Source organism: Myotis daubentonii, chromosome 19, assembly GCF_963259705.1.
Source record: "Myotis daubentonii chromosome 19, mMyoDau2.1, whole genome shotgun sequence".
Classification (NCBI taxonomy): domain Eukaryota; kingdom Metazoa; phylum Chordata; class Mammalia; order Chiroptera; family Vespertilionidae; genus Myotis; species Myotis daubentonii.
Genome location: NC_081858.1, coordinates 11,869,665 through 11,896,203, shown reverse-complemented (window position 1 = coordinate 11,896,203; position 26,539 = coordinate 11,869,665). Strand labels below are relative to the sequence as shown.

At 45.7% G+C, this 26,539-nt stretch overlaps 2 protein-coding genes across 6 annotated transcripts in view; one reads left to right on the top strand and one right to left on the bottom strand.

The window, feature by feature from the left end:
* The window catches only part of IFT81 (intraflagellar transport 81), a 126,161-nt gene that overhangs the window by 13,299 nt on the left and 86,323 nt on the right, over positions 1-26,539 (top strand). The window lies entirely within an intron of this gene.
* P2RX7 (purinergic receptor P2X 7) overlaps positions 1-26,539 on the bottom strand; it is a 42,528-nt gene that overhangs the window by 5,058 nt on the left and 10,931 nt on the right. For 2 of the 5 annotated variants that reach the window (XM_059676812.1, XM_059676811.1), the window contains exons 2-11: positions 22,113-22,275; positions 20,944-21,012; positions 18,107-18,179; positions 16,475-16,577; positions 10,964-11,044; positions 10,252-10,381; positions 8,751-8,887; positions 4,015-4,105; positions 2,244-2,309; positions 2,007-2,156 (exon numbers count right to left, since the gene is read on the bottom strand). In XM_059676812.1, the coding sequence (XP_059532795.1) occupies positions 2,007-2,156; positions 2,244-2,309; positions 4,015-4,105; positions 8,751-8,887; positions 10,252-10,381; positions 10,964-11,044; positions 16,475-16,577; positions 18,107-18,179; positions 20,944-21,012; positions 22,113-22,275 (1,063 nt within the window). The remainder of the gene's footprint in view (positions 1-2,006; positions 2,157-2,243; positions 2,310-4,014; positions 4,106-8,750; positions 8,888-10,251; positions 10,382-10,963; positions 11,045-16,474; positions 16,578-18,106; positions 18,180-20,943; positions 21,013-22,112; positions 22,276-26,539) is intronic. The other 3 variants (XM_059676814.1, XM_059676816.1, XM_059676813.1) reach the window with 3 other exon arrangements.

Sequence of the window (26,539 nt, the reverse complement as noted above, 5' to 3'; positions counted from 1 at the left end):
CTGTTGCCCTGTAGAGGGAGGTGACTAGTGGCGGGGGGTGGGGGGGGAGCGGCAGCGAGTGGGCAGCACCAGGCCGGCCAAGGCGGGTGCCAGTGGGGGTCCCCTGATCGCCCTGACAGTTGCCCCACAGATCAGCCCTGATTGCTGGCCAGGCCTAGGGATTCTACCTGTGCACAAATTTTGTGTACTGGGCCTCTAGTATATTTATAAAATTGATTTCAAAGAGGAAGGGAGAAGGAGAGAGAGAGAAAAAATCAATGATGAAAGAGAACCATCGATTGGATGCCTCCTGCATGCCCCACACTGGGGATCGAGCCTGCAACCCAGGCATATGCCCTGACCAGGAATCGAACCGTCACCTCCTGGTTCATAGGTTGACGCTCAGCCACAGAGCCATGCCAGCTGGGCAATAGTGATTACTTTTAGTTGCAATGATGAATTTTTATTTCAAATTGTATATGCATGTACAGTGGACAGTGAATTGAGCATTCAGCTGCCAGAACAGGACTGGGATGTCCTTGGATGAGGGAAAGACAAAGAAACACTCTGATGTTTTAAAGTTCCAGAGATTTCTTATTGGTTGGGAGGAAATCATGGAGTCAAGTGTAGAGGACCTGCTTAGTAAAGTCCAAATGAAACAATTAAAACAATACAGATGAGCTAAAGTTCCCTTTGACTAGTCCCCCATCCCAGGCTTCTTTCCAGAAGGAATTGTTATCCCTTTTATTTTTAAAAAATATATATTTTATTGATTTTTTACAGAGAGGAAGGGAGAGGGATAGAGAGTTAGAAACATCAATGAGAGAGAAACATCGATAAGCTGCTTCCTGCACATTCCCTACTGGGGATGTGCCCGCAACCAAGGTACATGCCCTTGACCGGAATCGAATCTGGAACTCTTGAGTCCATAGGCTGACGCTCTATCCACTGAGCCAAACCGGTTAGAGCTCATTATCCCTTTTTGTATGTCCAATGCCTTTTTGTATTTTATATATAACCCCCCACATATAGAGGTGTGTGTGTATAATACATGTAGAACTATATAAAATATAGAAAAATATATAGAATATATGTGTATGTGTTTGTGCATATCTGTACATGTATAAAATACATAGAATTAGTTTAGTTTATGTATGTAGTTTTTTAACCTATATCATACCATATGTATCATTCTGTAGTTTGCTTTTTACCTCTCAACAAAATGTATTGGATATTTGAAAGTACCTAAAACATAGTGATTGTGAACATGGGTTCTGGAACTAGCCTGCCTAAGTTGGAATTTCGGCTCTACCACCTATTAGCTATATGACTGGGCAAATTATGTAACCCCCCTATGCCTCAATTTCCTTATCTGTAGAATGGGATAATAGTGTCATCTATCTATGAGGTTGTTGTGCAGATTCAGTGAGTTAATATATATAAAGCACACTGAAGTGCTGTATAAGTGTTGGCTATTATTTCTATCTACGTCATTCTTTTAAACGAGCGCCCGACATTCGTTGCTATGTATTTAACCTAGTTTCATGCACTGTTCACGGATTGGACATTTGGATAGAAGTATTTTCTTCAGTGACTTGTGCTGCGGTGGACACATACCTGTACACTATACTCCCTGTGTGATCATGTAAGTGTGTCTCTAGGGCACGTGTGGAGAAGTGGAAATGCCAGGCTGTGCAGTATGTCCCATTTAAATGTCATTATACATTGCCAGATTGTTCCCTGAAGTCATTACATGATTGTTTTTGGCTGTTCCCATTTAATAAGCCTGATAAAATTGATAGGTCCCAGAATGTAAAAATTTCTTCTCCCTCTCTTTCCTCTCTGTTTTTGTTTCTATCCTTCCCTAAGACGAAAGGCTTCATCTGAGAAATGGTGGATTGGGGTGGCGTCCAGAGGCTTGTCCACCCTGGGATCACACCTGTGGTTTTGGCCTTATTTTTGCACATTTCTCAGTGAGCTAACGGACACCCCAGTGTTTTGGCGTCTGTAGACACAGTGAGCCTTACCGACTTTGGCTCCACAATGGACTCGCACTTCTTCTTGTAGTAATACTCATTGACCGCGCAGCACTCACAGCACTTGCAATAGGGATAAACATAGGATTGACAGGATGTATTCGAGTAAGTGTTGATGAGGAAGTCAATGAATACAGTGGCCTGGGAAGAACCCCGACAAATGCCGTGTTAGTGAAACTTCTTTTTGCCAAAGCGTTTTCGTAAAGCATGGGAAAGAGAAAGCCTTACCAAACCAAAGTAGGAGAGGGTGGAGCCGATGTACACGATCAGTGCGATGATGTCAAATTTTCCTCCCTGCGAGCAGAGCGGGAAAGGTTATGTGGCTGAAATTCAGTGCCGTGCTCTTTTGCTCTCACATGTCAGTGTTAGTTCCAGCAGAGGCGGGAGTCTGCCTCTGTGATTCTGACAAATGCATCCAAGGTGCTCACGGCTACAGAGACTGCAGGGACTGAGCACAGGACTCTCATTCATCCTGTTTCTATCTTCCAAGATGTGCTTGAAAACATAAATGTTTTAAACAAAGGAGCGCTGGAACCCACACACTGAGAGGAGAACCACTGAAGGTTGTTTTTTCATACAAGGTGAGGGTTTCAGAAAAGCTGTACCTAAAAGTGGTTTGAATTTGCTTTGGAATCAAATGGAAGGAATGTCTGCACAAGGTCTTCCCTTAGGTGTCCTTGTGGTTCTTATTTTCCATGGCCTTTCTACTCCCTCAGCTATCTCTGATTGATTCTCGTGCTTCCTAGCACCATGCTGCATAAATAATATGCTGCTGGACAAGGTATTGTGGGCATCTGTTGAGTTTTGCATGCCCAGCATCCCCACCTTCCTTCTTCTGGAGACAGCACCCCAGTCTTCCTGTGGAGAACTGTCTCTGTCCATCCTCAGTGTAGAGGAGGGACAATTCCATGATGTGCTTGCTGACTGATCTGTGAGCTGGACACTGGCTAGAACAGATTGCTTACCCCAGACCCTTTCCCTTAGAGACTGACCACGGTCTATGTTCATTCTGACATAAATCAGCACCCCTCCTTGCCTCCTGCTAGCTGCTGGTTCCTGGAACGGGCTGTCATCCTGACCTCATCAAGCATGTAAAGTAATTTCCCTGATAGCTGGTAGCATTCATGTGTTAGTACCAGTGACTATTCCTTTTGCTCTATATAGTTAAGTGGCTCAGAGAGCCATTTTATCTTGCAGCTGCCCGAGATGCTCCTTATATGTAAGTTTCCCTTAATAAACTCTTTTACCAGAATGGAGTGGACTGCCCCTTTCTTCAGTCTTTCTCTACCTCCAAAGGTAGATTTTCAGTCCCAGGGCTTTCCCCTGGGTCTGTGTGTACTAACACTTGCTCCATGTAGCTTTGGGGAAGGGGCTGGCTCAGAGCTGGTCCAACACCAGCCATTGGGAGTATAGTGTAACCCTAGTCACAGTGATTAGTTGAGGTTGCTCAACTGATGAGGTATAAGGAGCTGCTTGACAGCACCACACAGAGGTGACAGCAGGAGATGATGTTAAAACAGAGGAGGACAGATGTAAGTGATGGAGGGAGGCAGATTCTTGATGATGATGTTTGAGCATCTGGATCCAGCCATGCCCGAAGCCTGTAATGGCTCCTGGACCTTTCATTTATGTGAACTAAAAAAAAAATTTTTTTTAAAGAAGCCTTTTTTTTCTAAGCCAAATTAAGTTGTTGGGTTCTGTACTAACTACTGTACTTTGCAGAAGGATTTCTTTCTCCTTTTTTTAAGCATCAGAAAGCTTTTAAAGTTAAATATTATATATTTTATATATTTTTCTCCCTATCTCCCTCTTGTATTCAACAGATGACTGTTCATGGACAGAACCCCAAAGACATTTCTTCCCCCTCTCTTATCCCACATGTGAGATGCACAGTGCCAGCTAATGACTACCATCAAAACATTCATCTCTTGGGCACTACAGCGATCATTAGAACATGGTCGTAGGAATGCAAGTGCCAGTGGCTGGGGCAGATACTTACGCTGCCAAAAACCAGGATGTCAAAACGGACCCCAAAGACTTTTATCAGAGTCCGTTTTTCAACATTGTTTTCCATATAGTACTTGGCATATCTGTAGGAGGAAAGGATCCACGTTTATAAAGATCTGTCTGAAAGTGCTGGTGTGTTATGAAAAGAAAAACCAAAACAATAGCTGGTCTAGTCTTCCTTATCTATCTTCTAGCTCCGTGATGGTCGGCAAAGGGAACACAATCCTAACCCACGAATCACTCTCTCTGACCACCCAGAACCAAAGCGCTGCTTCCCCACATCACTTCCTCTGCTTCCACTATCACAGAGTGATGAAAAGCCTGCTAATTTTAAGATGAAAAGGAACAACTTTCAACCAACAACATAGAATAAGCAAAAAGCAGAGATATTAAAACAAAAACACACAAAACCTTAAAGCCATCTGATTATTCCTTAAGAGGGAAAGATAGGTTTTCTAGAACAAAGTGTTGGGGGTGAATCTTAGATACTAATCACTGGGTTTGGGACAGGTACCTCAGCAATCTGTTCTAACCCTATTTTCTTAGATTCTGTAGGTGTTTATTTGGCAGCCGTTATCACAGGGCCAAACAAACAACTGAAGTTGTTTACATCTCCCCTGCAGTCCAGCTTTTACAAGTGCATGAAAATCATGTTGGAAATTCTCCAACCAATCCCGATTTCCTATCCCCCGCCACCTTTTTGGACCTAATTCTCACACATTCAGCCAATATTTTTGCTGCCTTACATCACCCAGGGCCAAGTACCAGACAACAAGAGACCACCCCTGGACCCTAGAGCCCACATTACTCAGACTAGTCAATTCTAAGCTGTTCCCCAGCCCTGCCTTGCCTTTTCCAGGACAAACACAATAAAGGTCCTAAGCCATGCTTTCCCCTCCCTCCTCCCTCATCCCTCCTGACCAAACCTGGTGCTCCCCCCTGTGGCCGTGTGTGGCATAGCATGCCCCCCCCTTTTTGGAAATGTAATAAAATTCTTTCAATGGCGTTCACCTATCCTTGTCATCACTTGGTCGTCTTATAAATTAAGACCCACGCGCAAATCACAGTCACCCCAAATATGCATCTCTCACCAGTGCCACAGTCAGGAAAAGTGGTGTGTTTTATTTTTCATGAACAATTAGGGAGGCGTAAACCCCAGGCCTCAAGAAACTTTTCAATCTGTCCCTCCCCCTGTCTGCCTTTCAGTGGTTGTTTTTAGGTAATGGTATATGTTTCCTTTCTGAGTTATTAATTCACAGTCTATTTACAGGTGTGGGGAGAAAAGACAACAGAAGACAGATGCTCTGCCAGAATACAGTATAGAACATCTGCAACTGTGGTGGGTTGTTTTTTTTTAAACTCTCAAAATCTGACATTGAGATTGGTTAGGTATTTTTAGGCACTTTCATGAGTTTCCAGCCAGAGGGGTTTCAGTATCTCTACATCTGATTGTTCTCATTCCCTGGCGGTTCTTTCTTTTTCTGCTCTATCCAGTGGCTTGTGTTCTAGTACACAGAGCAAGCATGTATCACCACTCTGTGCCCTGCGGTTGCATTGTCTCTCTATGCAAGTCGGTTTGACGGGGAAGGCTAACATCCTACAATGTAAATACTTGAATTTCTGCTTTCAAGGTCTTGAGAGAATGATTCTCAAACTGAGGGCAAGAATCACTTGGGAAGTGTGTTCAAAGGCAGATTCCTGGGCCTCATGCCCAAAGGGTGGTTTCAGAAGGTCTGAGATGTTTCTAGGAATCTCTGTTTTCAGGAGAGTACCACCGAGTTCTGGTGCAGGTGGTCAGGGGGCCACATTCTGGGAAATAGTAGGCCCTGGACAAGGATGTCTTTTTTAAAAAATATCTTTTTATTGATTTTAGAGAGAAAGGAAGGGAGAGGAATAGAGAGATAGAAACATCAATGAGAGAGAAACATCAATTGGCTGCTTCCTGCAGGCCCCCTACTGGGAATTGAACTGGTGACCTCTTGGTTCATGGGTTGACCCTCAATCACTGAGCCACACTGGCCAGGCACAAGGATGTTTTTTGCACACTGTAATGGGTTGACCAGTCTCCCCCAGAAAGATACATCCAAGTACCTAACCCCTGTACCTCTGAATGTGATCTTATTTGAAAGTGGAGTCTGCAGATGTAATTAAGGACCTCAAGATGAGATCAGCCTGGATTTAGGGTGGCCTAGATCCAATGACATGATAAAGGAGAGGGAGAGTTGAAACAAACACAGAGGAGAAGGCCAATACCACGGAGGCAGGTATTGGAGTGATGCAGCCACAGGTCAAGGAATGCCTAGAGCCAGCAGAAGCTGGAAGAGGCAGGGAAGGACCCTCCCCTGGAGACTTCTGAGTGAGTTTGTCTCTCCTAACACCTTGATTTGGGGCTTCTGGCCTCCAGAACTGTGAGAGAATACATTTCCGTTGGTAAAGCCACCACGTTTGTTGTCTTGTGTTACAGCAGGCACAGGAAACTAAAACACACATACACCCATTCTCAATGAGGGAAGTGTATCCGGTGTTCTGTCTGCCTTAGCTACACATCCTGTACATAAGCTCACCTAGAAGGACTTTTGCCATGGACATCTTTTGGTAAAAGACAAAAATTCTGAAATGTGATCAACCTCTTCAAATTCCTATGTTTTAGAAAGTTGCACATTTTTTTCATCTACATCCTATAACCTGGAATTGCCTTCTCTTTTGTGTGGCTGTTTGAAAATAACTTATCCATTACCCATCAGATCTGGACAATTTATTTCAGGCCAGAGATTTCTTCTGGTGCTCATTCCAGACAACAAATGCTCTAACACTTTGTTCTAAAATAATATCAATATTATAACAGTCTCAGTTCTTCAGAAAGCTCAGATCTCTCCAGGAGCTAATGTTCTTAGGCTTAGCTCAGTGACTTGAAGGACATTTGCTAACATCTGGTCGGTACTTTGCCCTGCATGCTTCTGCTGATTGCTAAGCAAACAGCCTGTGAGGGCAGCAGGGGGACCACGGATCCCATCCTCTCTTCTTGCTAATGGCCACAGGCCTATTCAGTAGAGCAGCAGGGGATGACCAAAACGTTCCCTAAGCGTGGAACTGGTTTCAGAGCCCTGGATGAAACTCGGTTGGAATTGCCTGTCTTTTTAAATTTTTGCCATTCTGGTAGGTGTGTAGTTGTAGCTCATTGTGGTTTGAATTTGCATTTATCTGATGTTTAATGATGTTGGCTTGTTGGAGGTTTTTATTTGCTTACACTTTTGTCTTATATTTATATATTATAATAATTCTTATATTCATATCCTATTAGAATATAAGCATATGAAAGCAACTTTGTCTTTTTTGTTTGCAAATATATGTCCATTAGAGGAACCCATATTTTTTTCTTCAACATATATTTAATTAATGAAAAATATGAGAAATACCAATATCAATTTTCTATTTAAATTTTTTTAAAAATATATTTTTATTTATTTTTAGAGAGAGAGGAAGGGAAAGGGAAAAGAAAGAGAGAGATAGAAATGATGAGAGAGAATCATCAATCAGCTGCCTCCTGTATGCCCCCCACTGGGCACCGAGCCCACAATATGGGCATGTGCCCTGACCAGGAATCGAACCCAGCAACCTCTTGGTTCATGGGTCGATACTCAATCATTGTGTCACACCAGCTGGGCCCAGCATCAATTTTCTACCAGCTTCATAGGCAAATTGTATAACCATTATTCTAGGGATATACTTGGACACTTTTTCTGAAAAGGGAACAGCATAAGTCTACTTTGTTCCTGGAACTGGGCAGAAAATGACTAGCCATAACCACAGTCCCAGACACCTGCCTGGCTCCCACAAGCAATGATAAGTCTTGGAGACTGTGTTGTAAACCTCACACTGAAAGGCCACCATTACTACTGGGACAGAGTTGTAGGAACAGGCTGAGAAAGTTATCCAGATATAGGAGGAAACATGGACACCACGTCAGGATGGCACAGGATCACCCCTGGGCAAAAGTCAGGAGCAGAGGAGTGAACTGTCAAAGTAAGAACAGATCAGCACCTGCCCACTGAAAAGTCCAAATGAACCAGGATTCTAGTGAGTTCACAGGGTTGACATCCGGAAGCCAGAAGCATACAGGATGCCCTGCAAAGAACCTTCGAAGTAAGACAGAATGGCAGTGAGGAAGCAATGTGGCCCAGGTATCAGGAGTCCTTAAGGTGTTCTTAGAGCTCGGTGTGGCTCAGTGGTTGAGCATCCACCCGTGAACCAAGAGGTCCCTGGTTTGATTCCTGGACAGGGCACATGCCCAGGTTATGGGCTCAATCCCCACAGAGGACATGCAGGAGGCAGCCAATCAATGATTCTCTCTCATCATTGATGTTTCTATCCCTCTCTCCTCCTTTCCTCGCTAAAACATAATAATAATAATAATAATAATAATAATAATTAAAAAATCAATAAAAACATTTAAAAAAAGATGTTCTTAGCAGAATGACTTCACGATGGAGCATGAGCTAGTATCAAAAGGCCACCACCCTCACCCCAAACACAAAGAAATGCAAGATAAAGTCATATTAAAGTCCTATAAATATATTGCTGAGCTCAAAACAAAGAACGGCATTTTCTAGATGCTAAAGATAAATTGGGACTGAAGCCATGAGACTCCTAGAGGTACCAGGACCAGATCTGTATCTGGCAGGCCTCTGGGGAGCCAAAGGTGGCCAGTCTGACCTCAAGCACTGTTACCTGAAGTTGTAGCCAGGGTACAAGGACTCACTGGTATTCTTGTCGTCAAGGCGTCGGAAACTGTATTTTGGACGGCAGTGATGGAACCAACTATCCAGGTTGCAGTCCCAGTAGATCTCAATGCCCATGATTCCCCCCTGAGGAAGACAACAAGAAGCTATCTCTAAGTCCTGCTGGGCGTGGGGTGCAGCTACCAGACATCTCCCTGCATAGTGATGATCACTGAAGGAAAGGACGTACATGCTTCTTCAGCCACCCCATCCTCCTCAATTCTAGGTGACCTTTTTCTCCTCTGAACATCTAAGGAATCTCTTCCTTTCTACAAACGTATTTTGAGCACTGACTATCATATTTCATTGAATCTTCACTGAATCTTAGACACTATTGCTTGTAAGACATAATTCTTTTATGTTCCTCTAAGAAGAAAATGCTGTCAATTAAAATGTGAGACTCCATCAGTTGAAATCACTTCCTGATTTCAGAACTATTAGAATGTGAAAAAAATGTCTTTGAATCATGAAATATGGTATTTCGAGACAGTATGCTAGAAGCTAGAGATACAGCGATGTGGAATTGGCAGCCTCTGACTTGGAGAAAGGAAAAATAATACAGAATAATCACAATTGTTATTTATTGCCAGGCACTAAACCAAGCACTCTACATATTATAGTGACTATCTAATGTTTTTGTCATTCATTATCCAAAGAGCCAGGAAATGCAAGGAATTTAGGTCTGGAGGTGGAAAAGGTGAGGAAATGGATTCTCCCGCTGGAGCCTTTGGTGGGAGCCTCACCCTGCTGCTAACCTAATTTCAGCTCAGTAAAACTGACTTTGGACTTCTGATCTCCAGAAGTGTAAAAAAAAAAAATGTGTGTTGCCCTGCCTGGGTGGCTCAGTTGGTTAGAGTGTTGCCCCAATACACCACAATTTGAGTAGACATTTCTACAAAGAAGGTACACAAGTGCTTAGTAAGGATATGTAACATGTTCAATATCTCTAGTCACTAGAGAAATGCAAATCAAAAGCACAACGAGATACTTCACCCCACTGGCATAGCTATAATCAAAACAGACAATTAAAAAGATGGCAAGGGCACATACAAGAATCAACCAATGAATGCATAAATAAGTGGAACAGCAAATCTCTCTCTCTCTCTCTCTCTCTTTCTCTCTCTCTCTCTCTCTCTCTTTCTCTCTCTCTCTCTCTCTCTCTCTCTCTCTCTCTCTCTCTCATAAATAAATAAATAAATACATAAATAAAAATTTTTAAGCGACCAAGTTGTGGTCACTTATTAAAGCAGCCTCAGGAAATTAATGTACCAAGTATCTCACGCCTGGGATTGTTGTGAAAGTACTTGGCATCATGGATGGATTTACTAAATGCTCAATAAAGGGAACCATATTATTAAGACCCAGTGGCTCAGCCCCTTGGCCATTTGACATCTTCCATTCCCCTGACACAACTTCCCCCACAAACCTCATGGTACGAAGGCACCACCAACCTTAATTGCCACTTCTGAAAAGTTATCTCCTGTTTCTTGGAAGATATCTCCTAGTCGGAAAATAGGACACTGTGGATTCTCAGTCTTGTGATAGGTGCAAGTGATGTTTAAATCTGGCAAGATGTTTCTCCTGCACATAATGAAAAGCAAACAAACACTTCCATTGAACACTTGCATAGGAATGAGCCAGTGTGGTGACTGGGCTCCATGAGGGCCCCCAGTGGTCCCCACCTCTGTGTATTTATACCCTCGTGTAGTCCCCTCCCACATAGTAGCAGGATTGGTCTGTGACCAGTAGCACATGGCAGAAGTGATGGTGTGTCACTTCCAAGGTTAGGTTATAAAAGACTGTGACTTCCATCTTGGTTACTGTCTTGCTTGCTTGCCCTCTGCTTCTCTTGGATCATTTGCTCTGGGGGGAAGCCAGCAGCTGTGTCCTAAGAACTCTCAGGCAGTGCCAGGGAGAGGCCCACATGAGTGAGCTTGGATTCTCCAGCCCTAGTCAAGCCTAGTGTGACTCCAGCCTCATTGACAGCTCAGCTGCAACCTGAGAGGCCCTGAGCCAGAACCACCCAGGCAAATCTTTCCCAGATTCCTGGTCCACAGAAACTGTGTAAGATAATAGATGTTTGTTGTTTTAAGCTTCTAACTCTTCGGGTAATTTGTTACATAGCAGTAGATAACAATATGGCCAGACACTCTGGTCACTTACGTGGTGTAATTGTGGCCGGGGAAGTCGATATTATTCTTGATGAGCACAGTGAAGTTTTCAGCACTGTTCAAGAGCGCAGGCCTGAGTGAGAGACATGCACAATGGAAATCAATGACTACAGGGACAGAGGGAGGAAGCGGGCCAGTGGGACCAGCGGCTTCCAGTCCCTTGCTTGGGTCATTGCAATGAGTGAAGAGAAATGCAGTCTAGTTGGCAAAACGTTCTAAAAGTCTCCAGCTTCTCCAGTAAGAATTTCTCCCTTCTTATTGGGAGAAGAGACCCCATGGCAGTTCTCACAGCCTGATATAATTGTACTAGGGGCCTGGTGCACAAAATTCGTGCACTGGGTGTGTGTGTGGGGGGGGGGGAGTGTCCCTCAGCCCAGCCTGCCCCCTCTCACATACTGGGAGCCCTCAGGCGTTGACCCCCATCACCCTCCAATCACAGGATCGGCCCCTTGCCCAGGCCTGATGCCTCTGGCCTAGGCGTCCGGCCCGGGCAGCGGGGACCTGCAGTGGCAGCGGGTGGCGCTGCGATCGTGCAGGCTCCGCCCCTGCCCCTGCAGGACGCCTCTGACTGAGGCGTCCGGCCTGGGCAGCGGGGACCCACAGCTGCAGCGCCCCGCGATCGTGGGCTTCGCTTTAGGCCCAGGCAAGGGACCCCTAGCTCCTGGGACTGCCAGCTTTGACCGTGCCCAGCTCCCATCGCTGGCTCCACCCCTACTTCCTGCTATCACTGGCCAGGGCGGCAAAGGTGCCTAATTCTCCGATCATGGCTGGGGGGCAGGGCAAAGGCGGCTCTTAGCTCCCCCCTGGGTTTCCGATCACTGTCAGTGGCAGGGGGCTTCTTCCTGCTTTCCCTTTCGCCTCCCTGCATTGTGCCTACATATGCAAATTAACCGCCATCTTGTTGGCAGTTAACTGCCAATCTTAGTTGGCAGTTAACTGCCAATATTAGTTGGCAGTTAACTGTCAATCTTAGTTGGCAGTTAACTGCCAATCTTAGTTGGCAGTTAATTTGCATATAGCCCTGATTAGCCAATGAAAAGGGTAGCTCGTACGCCAATTACCATTTTTCTCTTTTATTAGTGTTGATGTTTAGGTATGTGCCGTGGTGTGCTGATAAATCAACACGCTTTTCAGGGAAAGAAAAAAAAAAAGCTCTGATGTGTAGCATTTACTGATTATTGTGGTATAAATACTCCCACCATATCTGATTTCAGGCTACCAGTGGAACATCGTTGAACTTGGAGTTGGGAAGGGATGCGCATAATTGGCTCAGAGGCGGTACAAGCCAACTCCATCATACCCCCCTTATATCTTTCCCAAAAGGCTGGTGTTCCTGGAGGGCTGGGACCATAATTTTCTTATCTTGACTTCCCCATTCTTCAGGACAGCGCCACACACGTAGTTGATTCTGTCAGTCATTCTCCTAGAGGCCTTATGTAACATGGAATTCTGCATGAGTTAGAGGAGCCCAAATTCTAGACTGCAGGAAGGTCTACCCACCATCCTTCTATCTATTTATTCAACAAATAATTATTGGACTGAGCATGAGACTGGGTGTTGGGGATGTAGTGATGAACAAAATAGTTAAGGTTTTTGTACTTATGCAGTTAACAACCTCTGAAAGATGGAGAGAACTGGCTGTGGATTAAAAAGGTGCCGCTGGGCCCTAGCTGGTTTGGCTCAGTGGATAGAGCATCAGCCTTCAGACCAAAGGGTTCCGAGTTCGATTCCGGTCAAGGGCACCGTATCTCGGTTGCAGGCTCCTCCTCTGCCCGGGCTCTGGTCAGGATGTGTGTGGGAGGCAACCAATCAAAGTGTTTCTCTCACATTGATATTTCTCTCTTCTCCTCTCTCTTCCACTCTCTCTAAAAATCAATGGAAAAATATCCTCGGGTGAGGATTAAAAAATAAAAAGTACAGCTGGTACGCTGTTACCTGGCATGCCTGAGTAGGTGGAAGATATCCTATATAATAAAAGGCTAATATGCAAATCGACCAAATGGCAGAATGGCCAGTTGCTATGATGCACACTGACCACGAGGGGGCAGATGCTCAATGTAGAAGCTGCTCCCTGGTGGTCAGTGTGCTCCCACAGGGGGAGCACCACTCAGCCAGAAGCAGGGCTCACAGCTGGTGAGCGCAGCGGCGGTGGCGGGAACCTCTCTCACCTCCACAGCAGCGCTAAGGACCCCTTGGGGGATATCTGTGTGAGCAGGCCTAAGCTGGCAGGTGGACATCCCTCAGTACCTGGACTGCGAGAGGGCGCAGGCTGGGCGAGGGACCCCCCCCAGTGCACGAATGTCATACACCGGGCCTCTTATTGGGGGTAGTACCAGGAAAGGGTGGAGAGAATTGGAAGAGGGCACCAAGAACAATCTGCTTTTTATTCCAGGACTTGCAGAGCCCAACTTTGGCTTTATTTGGGACATAGCTATAGAGAACAGTCTAATTTTTGCCTGTTCAGCATCCATTCCCCCTCTGTCAGTAGCCCTTCAATTCTCTCCCTTTGGGGAAGTCAGGTCTCTTCCACTCTCAGCTCAGAAGGCTGGGTGGGAATGAGTCCATGTCCTGCTCATCCCTACAGCTCCTGGAGTGTGCAAGTGACCCAGAGCTGACCAAACAGTGTAATCCAATCTCCTTGGCCACAGTGATAGGTTCAGATTATCATGTGACTTGGGCCAATGAGAACATTCCAGGGCTTTTGTAGGAACTATTGGGGGTGAGGGGGGGAGAAGTAATTTTCTTTTGGACTGTTAATAGTAAGGACAGTAAAAATCTGGAGTTCCCCCACACCACAGCGTGAAGAGAGCTAAATGGAAGAAAGAATAACTTCAGGGGAGGAAGAGAGAGAATCTTAATGACATCATTTGAAACCTGTAACAAGCTTTACTTGAAGCCATACTTCTGAACTTCTCATTGTCAGGAGTCAAAAATACAAGCCAAAAAGTAATACTCTTTTTCTGAAGCCAGTTTAAATTGTATATCTGTCACTTACACAAAAGAAAATCTTATTTATAACAAATGCCTGCTATGTGCTGGACCATTTGCTTTTAGAACATTCTAGATCCCATGCTTCCTAGACAACACTCTAATTAGAATCAGAGGACTATAGGATCCTAGAACTTTAGGGATCAAAGCCCTTTATTCCTCTCTCATGATACTTACAGTTTTCTACCTTGAATTACAACTCTGCACATATATCTATCTCTTTTATTAGACTGCAAGAGCCTTATCTGGGTCATTTTGTATTTTACATAAAATTTAGCACCGCCTGGCCTGGCCAGTGTGGCTCTGTGGTTGAAAGTTGACCTATGAACTAGGAGGTCATGGTTTGATTCCCAGATTGTGGGCTCAATCCCCAGTATGGGGTGTGCAGGAGGCAGCTGATCAATGATTCTCTCTCATCATTGATGTTTCTATCTCTCCCTCTCTCTTTCCTCTCTGAAATCAATAAAAATATATTTGGGGGGAAAAATTTGGCACAGCCTTTTGTATATAGTTACACATGAAATAAATATCTAACACCTACTACATGGTCATGGATGTGTTGAAGGAATGAATGATTACATGAATCATTTTAGTAATTCTAGAACCCATGCTCATATGAGGAAACAAGTTCAGGAACTTGCTTGCCCAAGGTCATGTAGAATTGCAGCAGCACCTTGGAGATGCACAGTACCAGTATTTATCTGGTGAATGAGTTGGTGGCAGAGCCAGGACTGAAAACCATAGACAACCAAGAGGCCCCTTGCCTTGAACCGGGATGACCTGGGTGTAGGCTAATAATGTCCCTGAGCAATTCCTTCTTTGATAATGAATCTTCCTTGACCTAGAAATGAACCTGAGTGGTGCCATTAACTGATTGAGGGTAAGACAGGCTGACACTGCCTAGTGCTTCCTACTCTAATGTTGGGAACCTTTTCCTGGACCTTCTAAAAAGTTAGTTTAGGGAACTCTTTGCCCCACAGGTTCTGGTGGTGTGACCCTGAGTCACATTTGTCTAATGCTGTGCTGTCCAGGATAGTCCAACATCCCCTAGGCAAGTGTGACTAGTTACATTTAAATTAAGTTCATTGGCTCAGTTGTAGTAGCCACATTTCAAGTGCTCAATAGACACATGTGGCCACCATATCAGACAACACAGAAAGAGAACATTTCCATCATTATGGAAAGTTCCATGGACAGTGCTAGTCTAGAACCACCAAACTTCTATGGGCAGATCATACGTGTGTGTGTGTGTGTGTGTGTGTGTGTGTGTGTGTGTGTTATTGAGCACTTACTATATGCCAGGCACTGGTCTCACTTTGCAATCACAATAAAGTATCTCATTTAATTCTCACATTAGTCCACTGAGGTAGGTGCAATTATTATCGTCAACTTACAGATGAAAAAAATTAAAGTTCAGAGAGGTTAAGCAACTTGCCCAAGGTCACACAGCAAAGAAGTATTAGAGTCAGGATTTGAATCTAGGTCTCTCTATTCTCTGCTGAAATGCATCAGTCCCTGTGGTTTCTGAGATTTAAATCAAGTTCTGCCTCTGGACCTGACCTTGTGTGTTAAAGAGAAGTAACTGCCCTGCTGGTCTGGCTCAGTGGTTGCACGTCAACCCCATGCACCAAGAGGTCACCGGTTCAATTCTGGGTTAGGTAACATGCCTGGGTTGTGGGCTTGATCTCAGTAGTAGGCATGCAGGAGGCAGCCGATCAGTGTGATGTTTCTCTCTCATGGATGTTTCTATCTCTCCTTTTCCCTTCCTTTCTCTAAAAAAAAATAAAAAAAAATCAATAAAAACATTTTTTAAAGAGAAGAGTCACTACAGTGACCACCAAATCTGTCACTGTGATCATTTAAAAAAATATATATATATATATACATTTTTATTGACCTCAGAGAGGAAGGGAGAGGAGAGAGAGAAACATCAATGATGAGAGAGAATCATTAGTCAGCTGTCTCCTGCATGCCCCCTACTGGGGATCAAGCCTGCAACTGGGACATGTGCCCTGATCAGGAATTGAACCGTGACCTCCTGGTTTATAGGTCGAACCTCAAGCACTGAACCACGCCGGCCAGGCTTTCACTGTGATCATTTAAGAAAACTTCCCTTCTCTTCCTCCCTTCCATTTCTTTTCCTTCCTTGCCCCTTCCTTCCTTTTGTTCTTTCTTCCCTCCCTGTCACCTCCCCATCCTTAATCCCTGAGTATGGACACTGACAAGTCAGAACTGGAGTAGGGTCTGGAGATGCCCTGGAACATGCTGGCACAGAAAGGAGGCAGGGGCACCCCAGAGGGAAGTAGCTATTTGTTAGTCAGTACAGAATTATTTTAATATTTTAACTAGCATGGCCCTCCCAGAGACCACCAGTGTGCCTGGCATGGGGTCCCCAAGCCAGTAGGACCCAGGATGTTGTGGGACTGCCCTGAGAAGAGAAGTTAGATCAGCACCTGGCAAGGCCTCACCTACTCACTGCTGAGGGCCACACGTCAGTCCCCACCCTGCAACTTACTGGGGGGGCTCTTCCGGTGCCTCGGTGGGACACCAGGCAGAGACTTCACAGGTCGTCTTCGGAGGCTGCAGTTTATACGGTATACACTTTCCGGTCTGGATTCCTGCAGGGTCAAGGGGTCACAGAAGCACACGTGTGAAAGAACCGTGGGAGGAAACTCTCAACCCGAGCAAGAGACCGTGCTTTTCAGCTCAAGCAGTTTCAGTTCCATGAAACCCCGACTGAACCACAAGCTTATTAAGCTGGCCAAGCAGCATATCGAACGGTAGGCGTTTTTTTAAAAAGCATCAGAGAGGACATAGGAAGACCATGGATGCTGTTGGCTTGTTTGGCTTCTTTGAAAGAGCGATGCCGTGAGGGGAGCTGGACAGGGTGTATTCTCTGAACTGGGAAAATGGACTAGAACTTGGCTTCTTATTGGGCATCTGAGTCCCTCGAGGAGGGTACAGCATGTGTCAGGGATGTGCAGAGTTGCAGAATAAACATGGCACATCTTGCCTTGGTCAATGTGTTCAGGGGTTAGAGCGCCGGCCCGTGCACTGAAGGGTTGTGGGTTCGATTCCCAGTCAAGGGCATATACCTGGGTTGCAGGTTTAATCCCTGGCCCTAGTCCAGGTCCATTCAGAAGGCAACCGATTGATGTGTCTCTCTCGTGTTGATGTTTCTTTCTTTCTCCCTCACTCCCTTACTCCCTTCCACTTTCTAAAAATCAGTGGGAAAATATCCTCAGGTGAGGATTCAAAACAAAACAACGACAAAAAAAACACGGCACAGCTTCCTGGAGCATCAGGGTCAGTTAAAGATTCCCGAGGGCAAAGTTAAATAGCAAGTAATGTTAGAATGATCTCTATACCTACTCAGACACACATGTATTATGGAATAAGAATGCAACATTCATAGGCCCTTAGTGTGTGTTTTATAACACCGATATTTTTTCTTTTCGTTTTATTCTTTTATGTGGTAACTTTATTGTCATGTGCTCTTTATGTTAAAACAGGAAACATGGAGGCTGGCCGGCGTAGCTCAGTGGTTGAACATTGACCTATGGAGCATTGACCTATGAACCAGGAGGTCACGGATGGATTCCTGGTCAGGGCACATGCTCCGGTTGTGGGTTCAATCCCCAGTGTGGGGCATGCAGGAGGCAGCCGATCAATGATTTCTCTCATCATTGATGTTTCTATCTCGCTCTCCCTCTCTGAAATCAATAAAAAATATATATTAAAAACAAAACAAAACAGGAGACGGAAATTCTGCAGGTTAATTTGTGTATGGTCCCCAGGTGTCGTAAGGGTACAAGTTCAAGCTCCTCCACCTCTGTGGAAATTCAAGACAGAAAGTTTAGTATACTCAGGTGATACTATAGGCCATTTGATTTTTCCGTCAGGTAGAACCCTGAAGGTGCTAATTTTGCAAGGTTTTTAGGAGCTCTCCTCCTCATTGGGGAATTAAAGTCACATTCACATCAGCAGCTGGTCCTCTGAGGACACAGCCAGACTCACCCATGGTCTGCTGAGGGTAGAAGAAGGCAGCTGAGAGCCAGAGTTAAAGATCTCCACTTTAGGACACTGCGAATGTCACCAGGATGCCAGACCATTCATCCCCATGGTCCCGAAAAGAGACAGGACGTACCTTTGCTCTGCGGGTCCAGCCATCCCTTTATACAGCCCTGGTCAGAGGAACAGAGTGTCCTGCGGGTAGGGTGCTGCCAAGAGAAGGACAGGGTAGCGAGGAGTGAGTATCGAGTGCCCCTAAGATATGGAAAAGCAGCTGTCCTGTGTCCACACTAAAACTTGTACACAGATGGACACAGCAAGTCATAATAGCCAAAAAAAAAAATTGGAAGCAACCCAAATATTCATCAACTAATGAGTGGACAGGTAAAATATAGTACATTTATACAGTGGAATATTATTCAACCACGAAAAGGAATAAAGTACTACTGGCTCATGCTACAACATTGGCAAACCTTGAAAACAGTGTGATAAGTGAAAGAAGTTAGACACAAAAGACCACAGATTGTAGGATTCATTTATGTAAAATATCCAGAATAGGCAAATCCATAGAGACAAAAAGCAGATCAGTCGTTGCCAGGGGCTGGGGAAGGGCGAATGGGGAGAGACTGCTAATGGGTATGAGGTTCTTTTTAGGGTGATGAAAATGTTCTGAAATGGTGATAGTCGCACAATGTCGTGAATGTATTAAACCACTGAATTGTACACTTTAAAATGTCGGGGTTTTGCCAGGCCAGCATGGTTCAGTTGTTGAGCATCAACCTATGGAAGTCATGGTTCTATTCCCAGTCAGGGCACATGCCTGGGTTATGGACTCAATCCCCAGTGTGGGGTGTGCAGGAGGCAGCCAATCAGTGAGTCTCATCATTAATGGGTTTTTTCTCTCTCTCCCTCTCCCTTCCTCTCTGAAATCAATAAAAATATATTCAAAAAATAAAATAAAATGGTGGGTTTTGTGGTATATGAATTATATCTCAATCAAATCTAAAAATAAATAAAAATCTAAAATGGGGAAGTCAGGGCAGCCTGGGGCCACTGGCAGGGACAGCCCGCGGTGTGCAGAGCCAGAGGCCTGGACAAGCGGCTCTGTGGCTGCAGAGTTGAATGAAGCAAATGGCATGAAGGCGCAGCAACCGATATGGAAATAAGGGGCGCCAGCCGGCCCTGTCTCCTGGCCTGAGAAAAGGAGGTCTCAGGGCTGACAGCGGAGGACAGAGGAAGGAAAGAGAAACGTGATGACGTGGCTTCTGTATTCTACTTCCCATTTCCTCGGGAGCAGGTTCACTGGCCAGTCTTAGGGAGACCAGGATGTGACACAGCCGCTAAGAAAATAGCTGCTGCTCGTTATCTCCTGTGCAGTGCGTGGCTTTTACAGAGATTCAACAGGACCTCTGCGCCATTGTCTAGCTGCATGACTGGTCAAGTCCCTGCACCTCTCTCAGCCTCAGTTTCCTCCTCTGTAAAAGGAGGGTGAACCGATCTACCTGAAGTGGTTGCTGTGAAGATGAAATGAGCATGATTGATACAGACAAAGGGAATGTTAGCCTGGTTTCAGGGTTAGATGGACACAACAGCGAAGACTGTCATAGGAGAGAGCAGATCTCCCCCAAGCTTTCAGACACTCAGACCTTGTCACCTGCGTGGGCTGATGAGCAAGACCCACGGGCAAGGCTGGTCCTCCCTCAGGCAGGAGACCTGCTCGATAGCATCCCAGTGCTGCACCCCTCAGTAAAGCACAGGCATTACCTGAGTGGGCAATGGCAGGAAGGTGCGAGGAATAGGTAATATCTTGTAACACATTGCTCTAGATAAACTTACCAGAATATCTAGTTATCCTCTTAAAGAACAGAGGGCAGGACTGGGAAGGGACAGAGTAGGACAAATACATTTTTTTTAGAATGCATAAGAATTTTTCTTTGGTTTTTAATAATTATAAATGTAATGCATAGACTATAGCTATGTATCAGGAAATACTTCTTTTTTTCAATTACTTTTTTTTAATCCTCACCTGAGGATATTTTTTCATTGATTTTTAGAGAGAGTGGGGAAGACAGAGAGAAATATCGATGTGAGAGAAACATAGCGATTGGTTACCTCCTGCTCGCTCCGCAACCAGAGCCTGGGCCTGCAACCGAGGTACATGTCCTTGACCGGAATGGGACCCGGGACGCTTTGGTCTGCAGACCAACGCTCTGTCCACTAAGCTGAACTGGCTAAGGCAGGACAAATACATTTTGATAGGGAAGAAAGTTTTCCGGAAAGAGATAGGGGAAGGTCAAGAGTCTGGAGAGGGCGAAGTCAAGTTGGGAAAGACTACATGGGTGGTGGTGGTAGGGAGACAGGTAGCATTTACCTGATGCGGAGACTGAAAGGCTAGGAAGTGGGATGATAATAAACAAGAAAAAAGAAGTGCAGTGAGAAGGCAAATGTGAGCTGTGTGACAATGTTCCCAGACAGACAGTTCACAGTTGTTCGTAGTAGGAAAAGCCATCTAAGAGAATGCCTGCGTTCTAAACAGGGCTCTGCCTGCAGCAATCTGTGCAACTTAACCTGTCTGATCTGCGTCTGACCTGTAAAATGGGGCTGGGAATGCTGTTACCCTCCTAAACTTGTGAGGCTCCACTGAAATGTGAAATGCTGCACAAATGCCAAAGATCAGTGTTGTCAGGAGCCATGCGGGAGGGAGCGATGGAGGAAGCAGGCCTCTAGCCTGCACAGGTGCCTAGTACCTGAGCTGGAGACAGGGGACAGGCAAAGATGGGGCGGCTCCAGAGAGAGAACCGCAGTGTCTTCTGATACAGCCCAGACCCACACTCAACAAAGGAGGCTCAGTAATGTTTGCGAGCTGGAAGACATATCAGATCTCAATTCCCACATTCTCCCCGCCCTTTCTCTTGCCTGAGTCTCCTCCAGAACTCTTATCGCCAGTCTAACTGCTCTGGGTCCCTTCCTTACCTCTGGACAAAGCCCCTGCACCTGGCCCTTTGTCTTGAGAAAGTTTGTCATCACAAAGAAGGAGTTCCCCTGCGGAGAAAAAAGGAGAGACGTTCAATGCAAAGCCTTTGAGAACAAAACTATTTAATCTTAATTATCCAGCTTGCTAAGTGGCTGGGGGCGAACCCTTCCACTCTGCTAAACTTCAGTCTGGAAATCAGGGTCGGGAGCAAACTTGGGACTACACGGAGGACTTAATATCAAAACTGGATGAGCCGCCCTGCTGAGCTGAGAGAGAGCAGAGGCACATGGAAACTGATTGAGGATTCCTTTTCCATTCCAGCTTCCCAGTAAAAACCCATTAAGTTGAAACTCAGGGGACCTGGGGAGGCAGAACTGGGGGTGTTTGTTGGCTTCAGCAGAGTGCTGTTCAGATTATCTAGGACTTTAATAAAAGGGCAATAGGACACCCCACCACCTGGGAAATAGCAGGAGAATTTAATGACCCGCTGTTAGCAACAAACAGATAACAGCTTAGTTTTTATGGTTTTACAAAGCTGTCCAGCTCTCAGAGGCCCTTTTGTCTCTCCGGCCTCCCACATGTTCTCGAGTCACCTTCGACTTCTCCATTTTGACAATTCTAATTTCATTTTCTCTTCTTGCGAATTTAGGCAGCCGGATGCCCTTTCTGTGTGATCCACACCCTTTCTTTCTTTGTCCTCTGTATCCTTCCTTAAACACCCAAGAGTGTTTTCCTGGAGACATTTTGTTGACAAAGTGCCACACAAACAATACAGAAGGGCTGGTCCTCTCCAGGCGGAAAGTTCTTTGTCCGTCTGAATCTAGGCAGCCCTTGCTGACTCCTTGGCCCTGCTTCTAAAAAGCGGTGTGCAACTCAAAGTATGAGTGAATCCAGTCGTGTTTTAAATGCACCAGGACACACAGCTATTTTGAGAAGCCCTGGAGGACTTGATAAAGCAAAGAATCATCTCCTTTGAGCTGTTAGATCTGACCCAGTTTTGCAATTTTTAGGTTTTCTCTGTTGGTATTTTCACAGAGCTTTTTAAATAGGGCCAGTATTTTTCTGGAGTAAGGCTCTAGGTCCCAGGGCTGGGGGCAGGGGGACGGGCACGAGGCCCTGGTGACAGTGAACAGGGATGCGTCCCGGGAGGATGCTGACCAGTGCTCACCTGCACGGGGAAGGTGTAATCTGCCGTGTCGAAGACTCTGTGCACCTCCTTTCCATTCTCCAGAATCTCCTCTCTCACCTCCGCTATGCCTTTCACCTTGGTGTGCACAGAACTGATCAGAGTCTCTTTCCGCTGATACCGCTTGTCACACACCAGAGCAAAGCTGAGTGGCGGACACAGAAAAGCATTAGTGGTTTTCTCGAGGGAGGCCCAATGCTGTGGTTTTGGATGGAGGCTGCCTCCATTCCAATCCTAGCTTTGCTAGGAAACTTTGGGCCAGCGACTTGCCTTGTCTGCGACTCATTTTCCTCGTGTATAAGATGGGAAGAATGGTATACCTACCTCGTAATTATTAGATCTGATCAAATAATAGAATGGCTATTCCCTCCCCTAGGAAACTGACCTTTAGATCATTTCACAATCAACATTCCTTTTTGCTTAGACCACATTCCATTTGCTAAGATCAGTAACTTTCCCCTCCAGACTTGCCCAGGACCCGGACCCATCCAAAGAATTCACTTCTGAAAAAGCCTTGAGTCCTTTAAAATCTTTGACTCCCCACCCCTGGGTGCTGGCACCATTTTGGGGCTCAGCCATCTGGTTTCCAGGTGACCTAATCTACACTAATAAAAGACAAACATGCAAATTGATTGTATTTTTGCTACACCTTAAGCCATGCCCACCAGCCAATCAGAGCGACTATATGCAAATTAACCCAACCAAAATGGTGGCCTGCAGCCACAGAGCTGGAGCAAGCAGAAGGCTTGGTTGCCCCAGTGATGGAGGAAGCCAAGCTTCCCGCCTGCTGTGGCCCGGCTCTGAGCTCCACTCAAGGCAACAAAGTTTCAAGTATAGAAGATAAATAAACCCCAGATACCTGCTTTCAGCTAGCCCACGGCCATGGAGCTGGAGCGAGCAGGAAGCTTGGGTTGCCCCTGGTGATGGAGGGAGCCAAGCTTCCCGCCCCCCTGACCGGCTCTGAGCTCCACTCAAGGCTACAAAGTTTCAATTATAGAAGGTAAATAAATCCCAGAATAAAAAAGAAAAAAAGGAGAGGCTGGGAGCTTCCATCGCCGGGGGACTTGGCCAGCCTGAAAACGGCCTTCAGCCCCTCACCCAGACTGGCCAGGCACTCCAGTGGGGATCCCCCACCCTAAAGGGGGTGTGGCCAGCCTGAAAACAGCCATCAGCCCCTCACTCAGGCTGGCCAAACCTCCATGGGGTGAGGGTCCCCACTGGGGAGGGGCTTGACCAGCCTGCAAACACCCATCAGCCACTTACCCTGGCTGGCCAGGCACCCCAGTGGGGACCCCCACCCTGAAGAGGGTGTGACCAGCCTGCAAACACCCATCAGCCCCTCACCCAGGCTGGCCAGGCACCCCAGCGGGACCCCCACTCTGATCTGGGACACCCTTCAGGGCAAACCAGCTGGTCCCCACCCGTGCACCAGGCCTCTACCCTATATAATAAAAGGGTAATATGCAAATTGACCCTAACAGCAGAACAGCCGTGAATGACTGGTCACTATGACCCACACTGACCACCAGGGGGAAGATGCTCAAGGCAGGAGCTGTCCCCTGGTGGTCAGTGCACTCCCACAGGGGGAGCTCTGCTCAGCCACAAGCCAGGCTGATGGCTGCCAGCACAGCAGTGGTGGCGGGAGCCTTTCCTGCCTCCTCAGTAGCACTAAGGATGTCTGACTGCAGCTTAGGTCTGCTCCCTGCTGGTAAGTGGACATCCCCCGAGGGCTGTCGTGCTGCCAGAGGGATGCCTGACTGCCAGCTTGGGCCTGATCTCCCAGGGACATCCTCCAAGGGGTCCCAGACTGCAAGAGGGAATAGGCCGGGCTGAGGGACCCCCCCCCCCGAGTGCACAAATTTTGTGCACTGGGCCTCTAGTAAATTCGTAATTGTTTACCCCTTTCGGCCTCATGCACTCCTCCTTCAGCGACCCTAACAGTGGGATTGTTGATGAATTATGTATTCAAATTCCACACAGTGAGCTACATGGAAACTATCGCCCCAGTGTCAACCTCTAATATTGCCTAATACAGATAGACCCTAATTTACAGGACAGCTTCTCAAATATCAGAGTTCACTTGGCATTAATTCACCAGCTTTGTTCTGGGGCTCAGAAACCCATCGGTACCTATCTAAGGGTATGTCCAGCAGGTCAGCCACCTGTTTTCTAGAAAGACACACCTGTTTTATAAATAATATTGATAATACGCGCTATCCTTTGTTGAGCACTTCAGACGTGCTGAGAGCTCTACACACATCATTTCCTTTCATCCTCACACCAATAGGAGATAGTATTGTCAACATCGTCTTCTGTAGATGAGAGAATGGGCTCAGAGAGGTGAAGGATCTTGCCCACAGATAGGAAGTGGCAGAACTGAGGTTCTTGACTGATCTACCAGGTAGTCCAGAGCCAGACCTTTTAACCACGTGCTATTCTTGTTCATGCCTTATGTAGCTCTGCCTCCAGTTTCCTGCCTTTCAGGTCAGTTCATTAGCTGTTAATACCTTATTTAGAACATGAATGTAAATTACTATGGTGGGGGAACTAAAGAGGGGAAGTGGAATTGATTATTAAAAATGGTAGATTTCATTTCCACATGTTTTCCCTGCCTCCCATTGCCCAAAATAATTAAGAGTTTATCCTAAATGCTTTCTTTATTCATTCAGCATGTGTTTATTTGATCTCTTCCTTCTGCCCAGCCCCTAATATCTGAAGGATATTGGGAAGTCTAAGCCAACAGCTGCCCCCGGGAGCTGACCTTGGAAGCCAAGACAGAGTGGGCCAAGACATGGTCCCAGCTGTTCTCAACCAGGGAGCTTTCAAAATTGTAGCTCCCAGAGCCAGCCCTGGAAACTATGGTTCTATAAATCTGGAGAGTTATCCAGGTGCCTATATACCTTTTAAAAGTCGCCCTGCTGTTGCCCTGGCTGACTTGGATAGAGCCTGCAGTGGATAGAGCATCGGTCTGTGGACTGAAGGGTCCGGGGTTTGATTCCAGCCAAGGGCACATGCCTGGGTTGCAGGCTCAATCCCCAGTAGGGGATGTGCAGGAGGCTGCCTATCAATGATTCTCTCTTATCACTCATGTTTCTATCTCTCTCTCCTTCCCCCTTCCTCTCTGAAATAAATAAAGAAATATATTTTTAAAAGTTTTAAAAAAAGTCACCCTGCTGATTTTAATACACAGTCAGGTTTGAAAACCCCTGGGAATTGCATAAAAAGATAACGCGTATTTGCCAATATGAAGTCCACCTGAAGACGTGCATTCCCCATGACCCAGCAGTTCCATTCGCAGGTGTATGCCCTGGAGACACCCTCATACTGGTACATGTGCATAAGGAGGACTGTACAGAATGTCTATGGCAGCATCCTTTGTATGAGGGAAAACCAGAGATAACCTAAATGTCCTTGAATGTTGAATGGGTAAATAAATTGTTGGATTCACACAATGGGATGCTCTACAGCAGGGGTGGGGAATGTTGGCCGAGGGCTGTATAAGGCCCAATAAATCATTTGGTCTGGCCCTTTCGGGGCATTAAAAGTTAGTTAATTAAATGTTTGACCAAATATAGCAGGCTAATTTTTAAGTTAATAATTTTGTATGGTCCTCGAATGATGCTATAAATATCTAAATGGTCCTGGGCAGAAAAAAAGGTTCCCCACCCCTGCTCTACAGCAGTGAGAATGATGGCGAGTCAAAGGCATGTACCTTGGTTGCAGAATCCTCCCCAGCCCAGGCCCTGATAGGGGCTCATGCAGGAGGCAACCAATCAATGCATTTCTCTCACATCAATGTTTCCCTCTGTCTTTCCCTCACTCTTCTACTCTCCCTAAAAATTAATGGAAAAATATCCTTGGGTGAGGATTTTTTTAAAAAGGTTGATTTTATGTTTTAGGAATTTCACCTCAAGGAAAACCTTGTTATAGTTATGGGCATATGTTGTAGAAACATAAAAACAACAATTCTATGGTTGTTTTGATATTTCTACAACATATATCCAAGCACCAAATTCAGGATGATGTTTAGATGGGGAGAGGAAAGAGAACGGATGCAGGCTGGGTCTGCAGGGAGCTAAGCCTGGACTAGTAATGTTCTTTTCCTAAGTGGAATGGTGGCGTATGAGTGTTTATTATATTCTTCTCAATATATTTTAGTATTTCTATAACATCCATTAAAAAAGAAAGCTCATGAAGAAAGAGTGGTGGCAAGAGATCCAGAATTGAGACCCAACCAGCGTCCACAAGACGGAGTTAATCAATGTAATTCCACAGACAAATAGATAACACTGTTCAACAGTACATTGCTGCCTCCCATCACAATATGGACATGGTCTGTGCCATGTTTTTCCCCATTGGCTATTGCAACATTTTCCCAGGAAAATCCTGGGTCAGTCTGGCCCACCATT